Below are 14,254 nucleotides of genomic sequence, written 5' to 3' on the forward strand. Positions count from 1 at the left end.
CATTACGAGATCTGTAACCGTTGTGGAATGAAGCATTATGACGGATTACAAGCCAATTTCTGTGCACCGTAGAACTTATGGCTATGAGCGCATTGCGCTGAAAATGATCTACTACGGATACACTTAGTGCATAGATCATAAACCATTGCTATTTTTTTTATTTTTAGGACACTTTTGTCTCTGGTTAACTTGTGAAGAGAACACAAAAATTAGAAAGATTCTTATTTTAATTTTGTGAACCATAAATCAGTGTTTCCATAGTGAAATTAGCTTGCTTTGTTCATCAAATATATGAAACCCAAAATCAGTTTTTTTCACCACACCTTTAATGCCCCTTTTGCACTGCTTTTGCATGATGAGACTAAATGATGGAACAGAAATGAGAAGGAAAGCCACAGACACAAGAATTCATAATTGCAGTTTTTAATGCCACATCAGAACCAGTACATGAACATGGCTTCACAGCACACAGAATTATAGTGGAGGATTACTCTTCATCGTGTCCTTTCTGTAATAAAAGAGCAAAAAGAGAATGTAAGCGTCATTGCAATATATGTTGTACTAAATTCCAATATTTAATTGGATAAAAATATTTTACCTTGGAACCTGAATCACGACCTTTGGCTCTAAGTTTGTTGACCTGAGATTCAGCAATATCAGCCCTCTCCTCTGCCTCATCAAGCTCATGCTGTATCTTACGGAACTTGCCCAGATTAACATTAGCCTGTTCCTCCTAAAAACACAATGACAAAACATAGTGTTAGAGATAACACAGAGACAGCAATACTTCAATATCTGAGTGACATTGTTTACTTACAGCTTCCTCAGCAGATCTCTTGTAGGACTTGACCTTCAGCTGGAGTTTGTCCACCAGATCCTGCAGGCGAGCCAGATTCTTACGGTCCTCTTCAGTCTGCAAACAGGATAAAAAGTGACTTCACTGTTATCTGGTATGAAGTATGGCATGAATAAAAATCATCATCTTATGTCAAAGAATGTGACCTGGTAGGTGAGCTCCTTGATGCGTCTTTCATATTTACGGACTCCTTTCACAGACTCGCTCGCCTTTCTCTGTTCAAGCTCCACCTCATTTTCCAGATCTCTCACCTACCGAAACAGAAAATTATTATAAATTGACTCCTAAATTACAGACTCTGAACACAAATATTCATGAATAATCATCTTTACAAAATGTATGAATAGAAAATGCATTAAGAACTGAGTTTCAGAAACTTACCCTGGCCTCCAGTTTCTGGACCTGCTTCTTGCCTCCCTTCATGGCGATCTGCTCAGCCTCATCCAGACGGTGCTGCAGGTCCTTGATGGTCTGCTCCATGTTCTTCTTCATGCGCTCCAGATGAGCACTGGTGTCCTGCTCCTTCTTCAGCTCCTCTGCCATCATGGCAGCATCAGTAATGGCCTTCTTGGCTTTTTCCTCAGCATTCCTGCACTCCTGCACTGCCTCCTCAACCTCAGTCTGAAGCTGAGTATTATCTCCCTCCAGCTTCTTCTTCTGATTCAGCAGGCTGGTGTTCTGTATCAAAATAGTTTATACCGTTTAAGATCAAAGTTCACTGGTGAAAGTAATGGTAATTGAGTAAACTGAACACATGAGTAAATATTTTAAACGTATTACCTGAGAATGCAGGAGCTGAACTCTCTCACTGACATCCAGCAGTTCCTGCTCAGCCAGTTTCCTTCCTCTCTCAGTTTGTTCCACCATGGATCTCAGCTCATCCAGTTCAGCCTGCAACAGATTGTTGCGTCTCTCCACAATGGCAATGTTCTCTTTAAAATCATCATTGCCACGGAGAGCGTCATCCAGCTGCAGTTGGGCATCCTGTAAAGTACAAGTTTTACAAATGAAAAGACTGAAGAACTATGTTCACCTAATCATTATAAAATCTTGATTTGAAGATTCGTCATACTTTGAGATGTCCATGAAGACCCTTGAGTTGCTTCTGGGCTTCTGATGCCTGTCTGTTAGCCTGGCTGAGCTGAATCTCCATCTCATTGAGGTCTCCCTCCATCTTCTTCTTCAGTCTGAGAGCTTCATTCCTGCTGCGAGTCTCTGATTCCAGTGAGCTTTGCAGGGTATCCACCACTCTCTGCTGGTTCCTCTTGGCCTGCTCCATCTCTTCATCTTTCTCTGTCAGCTTACGTTCAATATCAGCCTTTACTTGATTGAACTCCAGTTGAGCTCTCAAAATCTTTCCTTCCTCATGTTCAAGGGAACCCTTTTAATGTGAAAGAAATTTTGTAAGTCTTTTGTCAAAAATCAGCCTTATGTGAACAACAAATAAATGCTTATTTAGGGTTACCTCAGCTTCTTCCAAGGCTGTCTGGATTTCTGCTTTTTCCTGCTCCAGCTGCTTCCTAATTTTCTCCAACTCATGGATGCTTTTTCCTGACTCTCCAAGTTGCTCAGTGAGGTCAGAAATTTCCTCTTTTAAATAGAAAAATAATTGTCAAGGAAAAATATGCTGAATATAAGATCTGTTAACTCTGCAGGTAACCAAAATCTAGTTACCTTGAAGGTTCTTGTTCTCTCTCTTCATGGTCTCAAGATGATCCAGGACTTCTTCGTAAGAGTTCTTCAGTTTGAAGAGTTCAGTGCTCAGAGATCTAGACTCCTTCTGGGCACTTTCTAGTTCAGTCTGAGACTCCTCAAACTTCTGCTTCCACTCAGCCAAAACCTGATTAGGCATTATTAAGGTGCTTAATTAATTACTGATAAAATTACCAAAAAAGGCTAAAGTAATGCATATTCAAATATTAAATCTGTGTATTACCTTGTCAAAGTTTCTTTGCTTCTTGTCCAGAGCAGCAGCAGCAGCATTGGATCTCTCCACATCCACCATGAGATCTTCAATCTCATTCTGCAGCCTGTGCTTGGTCTTCTCCAGAGAGGAGCATTTAGCATTAACAGCTTCCACAGCTTCTTCTGCATCTTGGAGACGCTGAGCCAGTTTCTTTCTAATTGTGTCAGCAAGGATATTTTAATGACGGATTAGAAATAATAAAACACAAAGAGGAATTTGTAAACAAACATCTGAAAACAAAATAGTATATTCCCTGCTTCTTACTTAGCATCCTCCAGCTCCTCAGTCCTCTGGATGGCATCAGTTTCATACTTGGTTCTCCACTGAGCCACTTCAGTGTTTGCCTTGGACATACTACGCTGTAGCTCAGCCTTGGCTTCTTGCTCCTCCTCATATTGCTCCCTCAGCAGATCAGCATCATGACGAGCAGACTGAACTGCATGGGCCAGGGCATTCTTAGCCTGAAAGAAAAAAATAGTCAGTTGCTGGGACTGTTGACCTGCTGTTTAACAAAAAAATATACAACTTCTAAAAAAACATGGATCGCAAAACAAACCTTGATTTCTTCTTCAAGCTGTCTCTTGAGATCTTCAATTTGCTGAGTGTAGGACTGCTTGCCTCTGGTCAACTGAGACACCAGGGAGTCTTTCTCCTCAAGCTGTCTGGAGAGTTCACCTGAAATGCCAGGAAAAATATGTTTGTTGAAGTTATGACAAATCTTCATTTCAAAGCTAAAACTTATTCAGTAAAAATTACTATATTTTGTGACCTTACCGTTCTCAGTTTGCAGCTTGGCTTTTTGCATGGTGAAATCATTGATAGTGCGCTGACCTTCCTCAGACTTGGTTCTGTACTCACTCATCTGGTCTTCCAGAGTTCTGCACATTTTCTCCAGGTTGCTCTAATGTAAAAATATATTGAGTAAGTAAATTATATTGATTTTAAATTGTAGTTTCACATAATCCTTAGTGATATACATTTCTGTTTGGCCACAAACCTTTGACTTGACAATTTGTTCCATGTTGGAGACCACATCATCAAGCTCTAACTTCAGTTCACTCTTCTCTTTCTCCAGCTTCTGCTTCACTCTCTGGAGGTTGTCAATCTGCTCCCCCAGATCAGCCACACTGTCTGCATGTTTCTTCCTCAGTGTAGCCGCAGTGGACTCATGATGCAGAGTGGCCTCTTCAAGGTCTCTGCGCAGTTTCTGGAACTCAGCTTCACGTTTCTTGTTCATCTCAATCTGGGCAGCAGTGGCTCCACCAGCCTCCTCCAACCTCTCACTGATCTCCTCCAGTTCTCTGGACAGATCAGCTCTCTGTTTCTCAACTTTAGCACGAGCAGCTCTCTCAGCCTCCAGCTCTTCCTCAAGCTCTTCAATACGAGCCTAGAAATGGAGTAAATTGTTTTTAATTGTAGTGTCTATTCTCTAACTGAACTAAATGATTTTTGTACTCTAAAAAATCAAAACATCGGTGTGCGGCTGAAACCGTGTAAAAATTGCAGCAACCCTAATATGAGTCATAGTACATTTTAATTATTATTTTACATGATTTAACTTTGGTTTAAACATACCTGCAGTTCCTTCAGTTTCTTCTGGAGCTGGGCACCAAGAGCTTGTTCATCCTCAATTTTGCTGTTGAGCTGGCCAACTTCAAAGTCCTTCCTTTAAGGTGATATCACAAAGTTTGATTAGATTAAATCTTATTGTTTTTGTTTAATCAGAATAAAATGTTTGACGTGTTCTTACTTCTTCAGCTTCTCCTCCATTTGCTGTTTATCATTTTCCAAGTCCATAATGCTCTCCTGGGTCAATTTTAAATCACCCTCCAGCTTTCTCTTCGCCCTCTCAAGGTCCATGCGCAGTTTCTTTTCTTGTTCCAAGGATCCCTCAAGCTTGTTATATAAAATACAATTAATTTACATTATTTTGCAAAACATATTAGATTAGATTAGATTAGATTAGATTCAACTTTATTGTCATTACACAAGTACAGGTACAAGGCAACGAAATGCAGTTTAGGTCTAACCAGAAGTGCAATAGCAGCAAGTGCAGGATATACAGTGGTTCATAAGTGCAGAACATGGATATGTACTGAATAAATATAGAGTTGAATACTATTATAAACAAAAATTTACAGATAGATTGTCCTATGAATATAATATACAGATAACTCTTACTGTGAACAGAATTTACAGCTAGAAATGTACTGAATATAATAATATACAGATGGCTATTACTATAAACAGAATGTTTACAGATAGATATGTACTGAATATAATATACAGATGGCTGTTACTATAAACATAATTTTACAGATAGATATGTACTATGAATATATATACAGATGGCTGTTACTATAAACAGAATGTGAGCATAATATACAGATGGATATTACTATAAACAGAATTTTACAAATAGATATATGTATAAGTTAGGCTAATGAGCAGTATAACAATGGATTTAAAGTAGTGCAAATAAAGTTGTGCAAATAAAGTTTGGACAGAAGCTATCCGAGTGAGTGCAGTGGAAAGTAATTGCATATTACAGTTAAGGTACGATATTGCAATGTATATATAACAGTCGGTACTGTAAATAAACAGTCGGCAGTGCAAATGAGCATATTCCAGTCAAGGTAGTAGTGCAAGATGCATATGTAAACAGTTGTTACTGTAATAACAGTCAGCAGTGCAAATGAACATTATAGTATTGCAAATAACAAAATGGAGGCAGGTGTGAGGAGGGAGAGGAGAGTCAATCAGTATATAAGGGGAGTGGGATCAATGAGGGTTAGAGTTTAATAAAGAGACAGCTCTGGGGAAAAAACTGTTCTTTAGTCTGCTGGTCCTGGTCCGGAGGCACCTGAAACGCCTGCCGGAAGGCAGGAGAGAAAACAGTCTGTGGGCTGGGTGAGAGGAGTCCTTAAGGATGCTGCGAGCTCGATGCAGACAGCGTTTCCTCTGGATGTGCTCGATGGCAGGTAGTGGAGTCCCAGTGATGCGCTGGGCGGTTTTCACCACCCGCTGCAGTGCCTTGCGCTCTGCAACAGAACAGCTCCCATACCACACTGTAGCACAGTTGGTCAGGATGCTTTCTATTGCACAGCGATAGAAGTTCACCAGGATAGTGGAGGAAAGCTGATTCTTCCTCAGTGTCCTCAGGAAGAAGAGGCGCTGGTGAGCCTTCTTGACCAGGCTGGAGGTGTTGGTTGTCCAGGTCATGTCCGCCGAGATGTGGGTCCCCAGGAACTTGAAACTGGAGACACGCTCAACAGCCATTCCATTGATGTAGATGGTGTCGTGTGTGCCTCTTGACACTTTCCTGAAGTCCACGATGAGCTCCTTCGTTTTGGTGGTGTTGAGGAGCTGGTTATTTTCGGTGCACCATGTGGCCAGGTGCTTGATCTCCTCCCTATAGGCAGTCTCATCGTTGTTGCTGATGAGACCAATCACCGTAGTGTCGTCCGCAAACTTGACGATGGAATTAGATCCGTACACAGGCTTGCAGTCGGAGGTGAAGAGGGAGTAGAGGAACGGGCTTAGCACACAGCCCTGTGGTACACCAGTGTTGAGTGTGATGGATGTGGAGCAGTTGGAGCCTGATCGAACATTCTGGGGTCTGTTGGTCAAGAAGTCCAAAATCCAGTTGCACATGGAGGTGTTGAAGCCCAGGTCTCCAAGTTTGGCTATTAACTTAGTTGGGATGACAGTGTTGAATGCTGAGCTGAAGTCAACAAACAGCATGCGTGCATAAGTGTTCTTATTGTCCAGATGTGTGAGCACAGAGTGCAGTGCCATGGAGACTGCATCCTCTGTGCTCCTATGCATCCTCTGTGCTCCTATCACACATATCTATATATAAAGTAACATTTTGCCAATATATTTATAGTGAGATTTTATTGTACTCACATCATCCACTTGTTGCTCCAGCTTGGCTTTGGCTTTAGTGAGTGTGTTGACTTTGTCTTCCTCACTCTGGAGGTCATCCAGCGTTTGCTGATGGGCCTCCTGGAGAGCTTTCTTTTCCTTGGTCAGCTTAGCGATGATTTCATCCAGTGCTGACATTTCCTCAGTGAGGTTTTTAACCTAAGCAAAAAGGCCATTAGATCAATAAACACTCCAAACACACCATATACATATAATGCTGAAAAAGCTATAAGAGGTATTACAGCCAACCTTGTTTTCAGTGGCATGTTTCTCTTTCTCCACTTTGGCCAGAGTGAGCTCAAGATCATCAATGTCCTTCTTGAGCTCAGAGCATTCATCCTCCAGCTTTCGTTTCTTTGCAACCAACTCTGCATTCATCTCCTCTTCATCCTCCAGTCTCTCAGTCAGCTCCTTGACTTTGGCCTCAAGCTGGATCTTGCTCTTGATCAGACCCTCACATCTCTCCTCAGCATCTGTTAGATTATCTTGCTCCTATCAAAGTAAAAAATAAATAAAAATAATTATGAATAATTCGGGTTTTTTTTTTTGTTTTTTTTTTTTTGTTTATTTATTTTAAAGTTATATTATATTATAATTTTAATTATTTTTGTTTCATATGGACTTACAGACTGCACTGAAAGTTGCAGGTCGTTCTTCTCTTGGAGAAGAGAAACCATCTTTTCCTCAAGCTCCTTTCTGCGGGCTTCAGATTTGGCATAAGCCTCCTTCAACTTGGTGAATTCCTCCTTCATGTTGGCCATTTCTTTCTCAGTCTCTGCACTTTTCAACAGAGGCTTGATCTTGAAGTAGAGCTTCATCCAGGGCCAATTCTTGACACCCATGAAAGCACGTACATTCCACTGGATCACCAACAGAGCATCTCTGTAGAAATTAAATAAGAATGTTCAGTTTTGCATTTTAAATGTAACTTGGAGAATATGTTAAAGACTGAAGAGCTTAAATCTAACCTTCTTTCCACAATTTTCTGGAACTCAACTCTTGATAGAAAACCACGAGCCTTGGACTGAATTCCAGTTATAATAAGTGCAAGACGGTCATCTCGCATCTCTTCAAGAGTACCCAGAAGACCAGCCTTAAAAAACACCTGAATAGTAAAGAATATGGTGTCAAAAAGGGTGACAATGGAAAAGAGGCCTTGGAAAAAGTTAATGTTAATATAAAAATACCTTTGTATGTCCTAACTTGTACTGGGTGTGATCAATGTCCAGAGAGCCCAGAAGTTTTTCTGCACCCTTCTTGTTATCAATGAACTGTCCCTCAGGGATAGCAGCAGGATTTAGGATGCGGTATCTTCCAAAAAACACACACATTAACAGTTATTAATATGTATTTATTTGTATTTCTAGCAAATTATTAAATTTGCAAACAGTTGACTGATGCAACTTGCAATAACTTGGAGTAAGACATGAAAGCCATTTGGTTTCATACTAACCGTTGTTTGAAATCCCCATACAGGATCCTGTTGGGGAATCCCTTTCTGCAGATCCTGATGCCCTCCAGCACACCGTTACAGCGCAGCTGGTGCATGACCAGAGGATTCTCCATCGCCCCAGGAGTCTTAGTCTCATTGGGGATGAGGCAGCGCACAAAGTGAGGGTGAGTTGACCTCAAGTTGGTCATCAGCTTGTTCAAGTTCTCCTATGGTCAAAAAACAAACCATAACTTTGTAAGGTAAGCAATTTTGTATAATTTTGTAGTGAACACATTTATTTTTGTTTTGATAATTTGTTGTAATATTCCATACCCTATGGAGGGCTGACACAGTTTGGAAAGAAGAACCCTTCTTTTTAGCACCTTTACCTCCCTTGGAGTCTTGTGCTAAAACCAATAGGAAATGTAAAAGAAGCTTATATCATTCTGACACATCATAGTTCACACCCAAAACAAAATACAGTATATATACTGAATAATCGATACTGAAGATCAGTACACACTTGAGTCAGCCCCAGAATATCCAGCAAACAGAACAGACAACAGCTTCACGGTAGACTTTTGGAAAAGTCCGACCACAGTCTCATTGAGAGGGTCCTTGTTCTTCACCAGCCAGTTTGAAATATTGTAGTCCACAGTGCCAGCATAGTGACCGAGGGCAAAATGGGCCTCTGGTCTACCCTTGACAATCCTAGGCTTCTGGAAAGAAGGATTTTTCCCCAAATGGTTGTCATAAAGCTTAGCTTTAAATGTTGCATCACTGGCTTTTGGGAACATGCACTCCTCTTCAAGGATGGACATGATACCCATGGGCTGCAGAGACCAAAATATAGTGTAAATAATATGAAAAAGAGAACACACACAAAAATGCAGCAGTATTTAAAAGGAAGTACACATAATAATGTTTATAATATTTCTGCACATAAACTTACCTTCTCAATAAGCTCAATGCATGCTGCCAAGTCCATGCCAAAGTCAATAAACTCCCACTCAATGCCCTCCTTCTTGTATTCCTCTTGCTCCAGCACAAACATGTGGTGGTTGAAGAACTGCTGCAACTTCTCATTAGTGAAGTTGATGCACAGCTGCTCAAAGGTGTTGAACTGCAGGTGGAATATATTGTTTAATCACAATGGTCAAACAGGTTGCACTGCTTTTTGGATTTGTTCTTGAATAATAATTTCAGCTTACATCAAAGATCTCAAATCCAGCAATGTCCAGCACACCAATGAAGTACTGGCGAGGCTGTTTGGTGTCCAGGGATTGGTTGATTCTCACAACCATCCAAAGGAACATCTTCTCGTACACTGACTTTGCCAGAGCACCAATAGAGTAGTACACCTGAAAAGAGTGAACGTACATTAAAAAAGGGATTCATAATATTGTATTTCATAATTCTGTAACATGATTGCAAAGCTATAGATTTTTTCATGATACAAAGTTTCTTCACCTGCTGGACACTCTGTCCCTTAGTGACCCACTCATTTCCAACTTTGACTCTTGGGTGGCACAAACCCTTGATGAGATCAGCAGAGTTCAGGCCCATCAGATATGCAACTTTGTCAGCATCTTGTGAAGAAAAAATAGTTTGTTTTAAATTTAGAAGCACTTATTAAAAAGTGACCAATGGTAGTGTGGTAATGATTAATATTACTTGCCTTCAGTCCCATCAGCCTCGGCCTGTTCCTCTCTTTGCTTCTGCTTGAACTTCATGTTGCCGTAGTGCATGACGGCACCAGTCAGCTTGTAGATGCCTGACTTTTCATCTGGAGTGAAGCCCAGGACATCGAAGGCGTCCTGTAGTTTACAAATAGCATGACAAAGCAGAAAGATGAGTCTACTTTTTCTTATACATTTTGTGGTACTTTCCAGCGGTTCTAATTTCTGTATATTTTGCTTTGTATATAGGAATAAGTCACTTACATCAGTGGCAATCAGCTCTTCAGAATCATCAATAGATGCCACTTGTGTTTCTCCTTGGGAGATGTAAGAGTAGTCATAGGGGTTGTTTGTGATGAGCAGCATCTCTGTAATGAGTGGGCATCACAGTTAGATACGGTATGTAGACAGACACATTTGGTATGCATTTAAAATTACATACTAATTCCACATCAAAACTTACCCAGCAGTTCTGGTTTCTTCTGAGACAGAATCTGATAGAAGATGTGGTAGTCTCTCTCAGCCTTGAGCTGATAAGTGACACGAGACTTCTCCAGCAGATCTAAATCATGAAACATTCATAAAATGATTGCTGTGTTGAATGTATATGTATGTATTATAGTTATTCAATCATAGTCAGAATAAAATAAAGCATACTCACAAGTCTCAATATCTGCGGAAGACAATTTTCCACTCACACCAAAGTGAATTCGGATGAATTTACCCTGTTTAGTTAGAAGATTAAAATCAGATATTGATTAATGTTAATTAAATTCAGTATACTCTATTTATACACAATACATTATTCATTATAAAGGGGGTACTTACGAATCGGGAGGAATTGTCATTCCTGATGGTCTTGGCATTGCCAAAGGCCTCCAGGGCAGGATTGGCTTGGATGATTTGATCCTCCAGGGTACCCTATAAACAACAATTACATTACAATGAAAACTACAATATATTTTGTTTTGTGATTTATTTTTTTATACACCAATAAATATGAAAACAATTTATATTTATATTTTAGTACAGGTAGTTACAGATATTTCAGTACGGGTAGTTTTGTGGCTATATTCTCACCTTTTTCTCAGAAGCTGCATCCTTTTTCCCAGTTACAGCAGCAATGCTGGCAAAATACTGGATTACTCTCTTGGTGTTCACAGTCTTTCCAGCACCGGATTCTCCACTGTGGGTTTAAAGGATAGACATTTTCATAATTTAAACACGTTAAGCCAATTTAATCTTAGAGAAATTAGACTGAAATGACTTACGTGATCAGGACAGACTGGTTCTCTCTGTCTGTTGGGTGAAATTCACAAAGAAAAAAGTTTTATGTATAATAATATTATTTTGTTTATTTCGTTTAGTTGATTAGATGTGAAAAACAGTTCTGACCTGAAAGCATGTACTGATATGCATTATCAGAGATGGAGAAGATGTGAGGAGGAGCTTCAGTCCTTTTCTTGCCTCTGTAGGCTTTGACCACAGAGGCATCGTACACTGGCAGCCACTTGTATGGGTTGACAGTGACACAGAACAGCCCTGAATAGGTCTGTAATGTGACAGAACGATTGGTTCAGTACAGTTACACGCCTATTTACTGACAGTAAATTCATTAATACTCAATGTTCATCACTCACGTAGATCATCCAGGCTGCGTAACGCTCTTTGAGGTTAAACAGCACAGCGGGCTCGTGCAGGAAGGTGAACATTGCCATATCCTCAATTTTATCGTACTTCGGGGGGTTCTGGGGGTGAACATCAGTGTCCTTCACAGTCACTGTCTGTTGAACAGAGAAAATGAATTAATGTCTTTAATAGCTTTATATGATTGATAATGTTTTTTGCCACAAAACTTAAATATTTTTGTGTTCCATGTTGCTACATTTATATAAATTGTATTACATATTTCTAAGCTTTTTCTGAAGTGTTGCTGGCCTTAGAAAAGTTAACTGATAACCAAGGCACCCTTACCTTTCCAAATTCAGTATCAACAGTGACTTTGTCACCATCTCTACTGGTGATGGAGGCCTTGACGTACTCAACCTCAGGGTCGGGCACAAAGCATTCTTTCTTCATGTCGAAGGGGCGAGTTTGGGCCTCCAGACGCTCCTTGTCTGACTTTCGTAAGAACGAAGCAGCTGGCCCGAACTCTGCCATTAAGGCGTCACCCATTTTGAAATCTAGAAGTATACAACCTCATAAATATAATGTCCTTCTTTGACAAAAACTGCATTTGTAGCACTCACAACAAGTGTCACAACATGCAATTGGCATCCCAGTTACAGAAATGATAATCAAATGCATTTCAGTACTGTATACATATTTTTCAGGTAGATGCAAAACTTCTCACCTTGTGTTTGTCCAAACTCTGTACCCTAAAACTGCAGAGCCTGGTGTTAGGCTAAGGACAAAACAAAAGAGTCATTAGCGTTTGAGATCACTGATGTGATTTTGCTTGTTACTGATCAGAAAAAGATCCCTACACCTAAACTAGTACTGGAATTATCTTATTGTTTCAGCTTTGGAATAAGTGTTTGTGAGGTCCAGGAGATCTTCCTTGGTCTTTTTGTTTGGAGGTTCTTTGGTTCTTACCTTGGGATGTCCTGTGTGTTGTGTCACTCCAGAGTTGATGCTACCTTTTTAAAGGGAGTCACTCATCCCAAAATGGTGGTTTGTCGTGGATGCCCCACCCTTGTCCCGCTAAATAAACCTTCAAATGATTGGATGGCACAGGATGTCCTACGCAGTTGACATATATGGTGTGATGTAACAATAGGCTTCTGAGAGGAAGGACAAAAGAACACCCATGTTGCCTAAAAGATTCTTCAACACCGTCCTAATCTGGAACTCCTTTTACAACGTTGTCTCAGGTCATCAAGAACAACAGTTGGCTATTTTGGATCCCTTCCTCATTGAGTTCTGAGAAACGTGAATCTGTCATCGTATGCTGCAAGAATTCTTATTGTCTTGCTCAGCCTCACCATGGTTTTTTTTGTTTTATTCTCTCCCAGAAAGACAAGCTTTGCAAAAAGCTGACATGCAATACATCCAATTAATATTAAAGCTTAATGCATTGACACAGATTTTAAAGTTTGTTCAGTTACTACTTAAGGACTTTATTCTCTTATATAAGACGTTAATCAATTCCATTTATCTAAAGTACCTCTATCTGCTCAAGACAAACCACCCTTTTGTCAAAGTAACGTCTGCACACTTTTTGTGAGATATCAGGTTTAACTTTTTCACACATTATAGACGTTTTAATATGTCTTTGCTTTTGACAGTCATATTAGCTGGAGGCATAAAAGAAGATGTGACAAATAATTCAGGTCTGTCTATAGATTGAGGTGATAGACAGTCAGCAGCTGGTCTTCTTTGCTGGGAGGCAAGGTCGTGGAGATCTGCTCGATTGTCACGGTCTGTGCCGCAGGACCTCAACCTCTTGCTCTTCTTGTTGACATCCCATTGTTTTTCCTCTATCCTTGAGTACAAAGATAACCATACTGCATTTTTCTCAGCTTCTTTACAGTCACTGCTGAGGACAGCTGTATGCGTGGGCCTCTGCTGTGTGAGAGGCTCCAGCAGCTGTTCTCAGTGCTGCAAATGTTGTGGTGTGAAGTTTTGCAAGTGCTGCATCTTTTATTAGGAACCTTGGGATCTTTTAATGTAAGGATTAAGATCAACATGTGATCCTTTCAACATCATCAGTATCTAATGATGTTAGAACATGCATTCTTATGAATTATATACACTCCTTTTATTTTTGTCAGTTGTCAGGATCCTAAAATATCACATTCATAGCACCCTTCTATGGTGTTCACTTGACCCAATTGTCACGCTAGGCTTTGAAGGTCACAGCATAGTATTGTTTTAAACCTTTTATTTTATTTTATTATCCACAAGGTTTCCTGACTTGCAAACCTACTAATTATAAATTATATAAACGTGGCAGACATAATACAAAGATTTAATCATTAACAAGTGAAACTAAAGTAAAGCGAAAATAAATAAGATTAAATAAGGCTTTAGGGAAAAAATCAAATTGCGATTTTTCTGATAAAAATTGTGATTTAAAATACGATAAAAAAAATAAAAAAGATTTGCTGTGCTTGTTTGTAGACCTGTAGGCAAAATGGCTATAAAGTAATAATAATTATGAAAAATGTAAAAATGACTGAATAAAAACTAAATATCTATTGTAACATTTCTCTGTGAAATAAAAATAAAGAATATAAAAATAATAATCTTTTTTTAAATATTACAACTGTATAATTACAACGCTAACACAAATACAAACACTGGTGAATAATCAGCTGCTTGTGGGTGAGAACAATTAAATCATAGCATTTGTGATTTGATAATTGCACTAAGCCATATCTCAATTTTGGTTT

The 14,254-nt window shown here is 39.6% G+C and overlaps 2 protein-coding genes across 4 annotated transcripts in view; both read right to left on the reverse strand.

Moving 5' to 3' along the window:
- LOC311283746 (myosin-7-like) overlaps positions 1 to 14,254 on the reverse strand; it is a 234,498-nt gene that overhangs the window by 193,851 nt on the left and 26,393 nt on the right. The window lies entirely within an intron of this gene.
- On the reverse strand, positions 421 to 12,485 carry LOC311283748 (myosin-7-like). Of its 2 annotated transcripts, XM_084398418.1 has the most exons (39): positions 12,456 to 12,485; positions 12,214 to 12,264; positions 11,835 to 12,043; positions 11,501 to 11,644; positions 11,256 to 11,412; positions 11,132 to 11,159; positions 10,941 to 11,046; positions 10,689 to 10,781; positions 10,522 to 10,585; positions 10,324 to 10,422; positions 10,125 to 10,228; positions 9,860 to 9,998; positions 9,652 to 9,770; positions 9,393 to 9,542; positions 9,134 to 9,304; positions 8,705 to 9,014; positions 8,515 to 8,588; positions 8,203 to 8,408; positions 7,937 to 8,060; positions 7,718 to 7,854; positions 7,376 to 7,631; positions 6,999 to 7,241; positions 6,732 to 6,908; positions 4,573 to 4,718; positions 4,398 to 4,488; positions 3,820 to 4,209; positions 3,597 to 3,723; positions 3,379 to 3,497; positions 3,087 to 3,283; positions 2,793 to 2,976; positions 2,531 to 2,696; positions 2,322 to 2,446; positions 1,929 to 2,237; positions 1,637 to 1,840; positions 1,238 to 1,534; positions 1,003 to 1,107; positions 818 to 913; positions 599 to 733; positions 421 to 508 (listed from the first exon to the last, which is right to left on the reverse strand). In XM_084398418.1, exons 3-39 carry the CDS (start codon positions 12,033 to 12,035, stop codon positions 488 to 490), a joined length of 5,814 nt encoding a protein of 1,937 aa, XP_084254544.1. In that variant the 5' UTR covers positions 12,036 to 12,043; positions 12,214 to 12,264; positions 12,456 to 12,485; the 3' UTR covers positions 421 to 487. The 2 variants fall into 2 exon arrangements, with proteins under 2 accessions (XP_084254544.1, XP_084254543.1); XM_084398417.1 differs by having other exon boundaries at positions 9,860 to 10,228.

This window comes from Rutilus rutilus (assembly GCF_951802725.1).
Source record: "Rutilus rutilus genome assembly, chromosome: 24".
Classification (NCBI taxonomy): Eukaryota; Metazoa; Chordata; class Actinopteri; order Cypriniformes; family Leuciscidae; genus Rutilus; species Rutilus rutilus.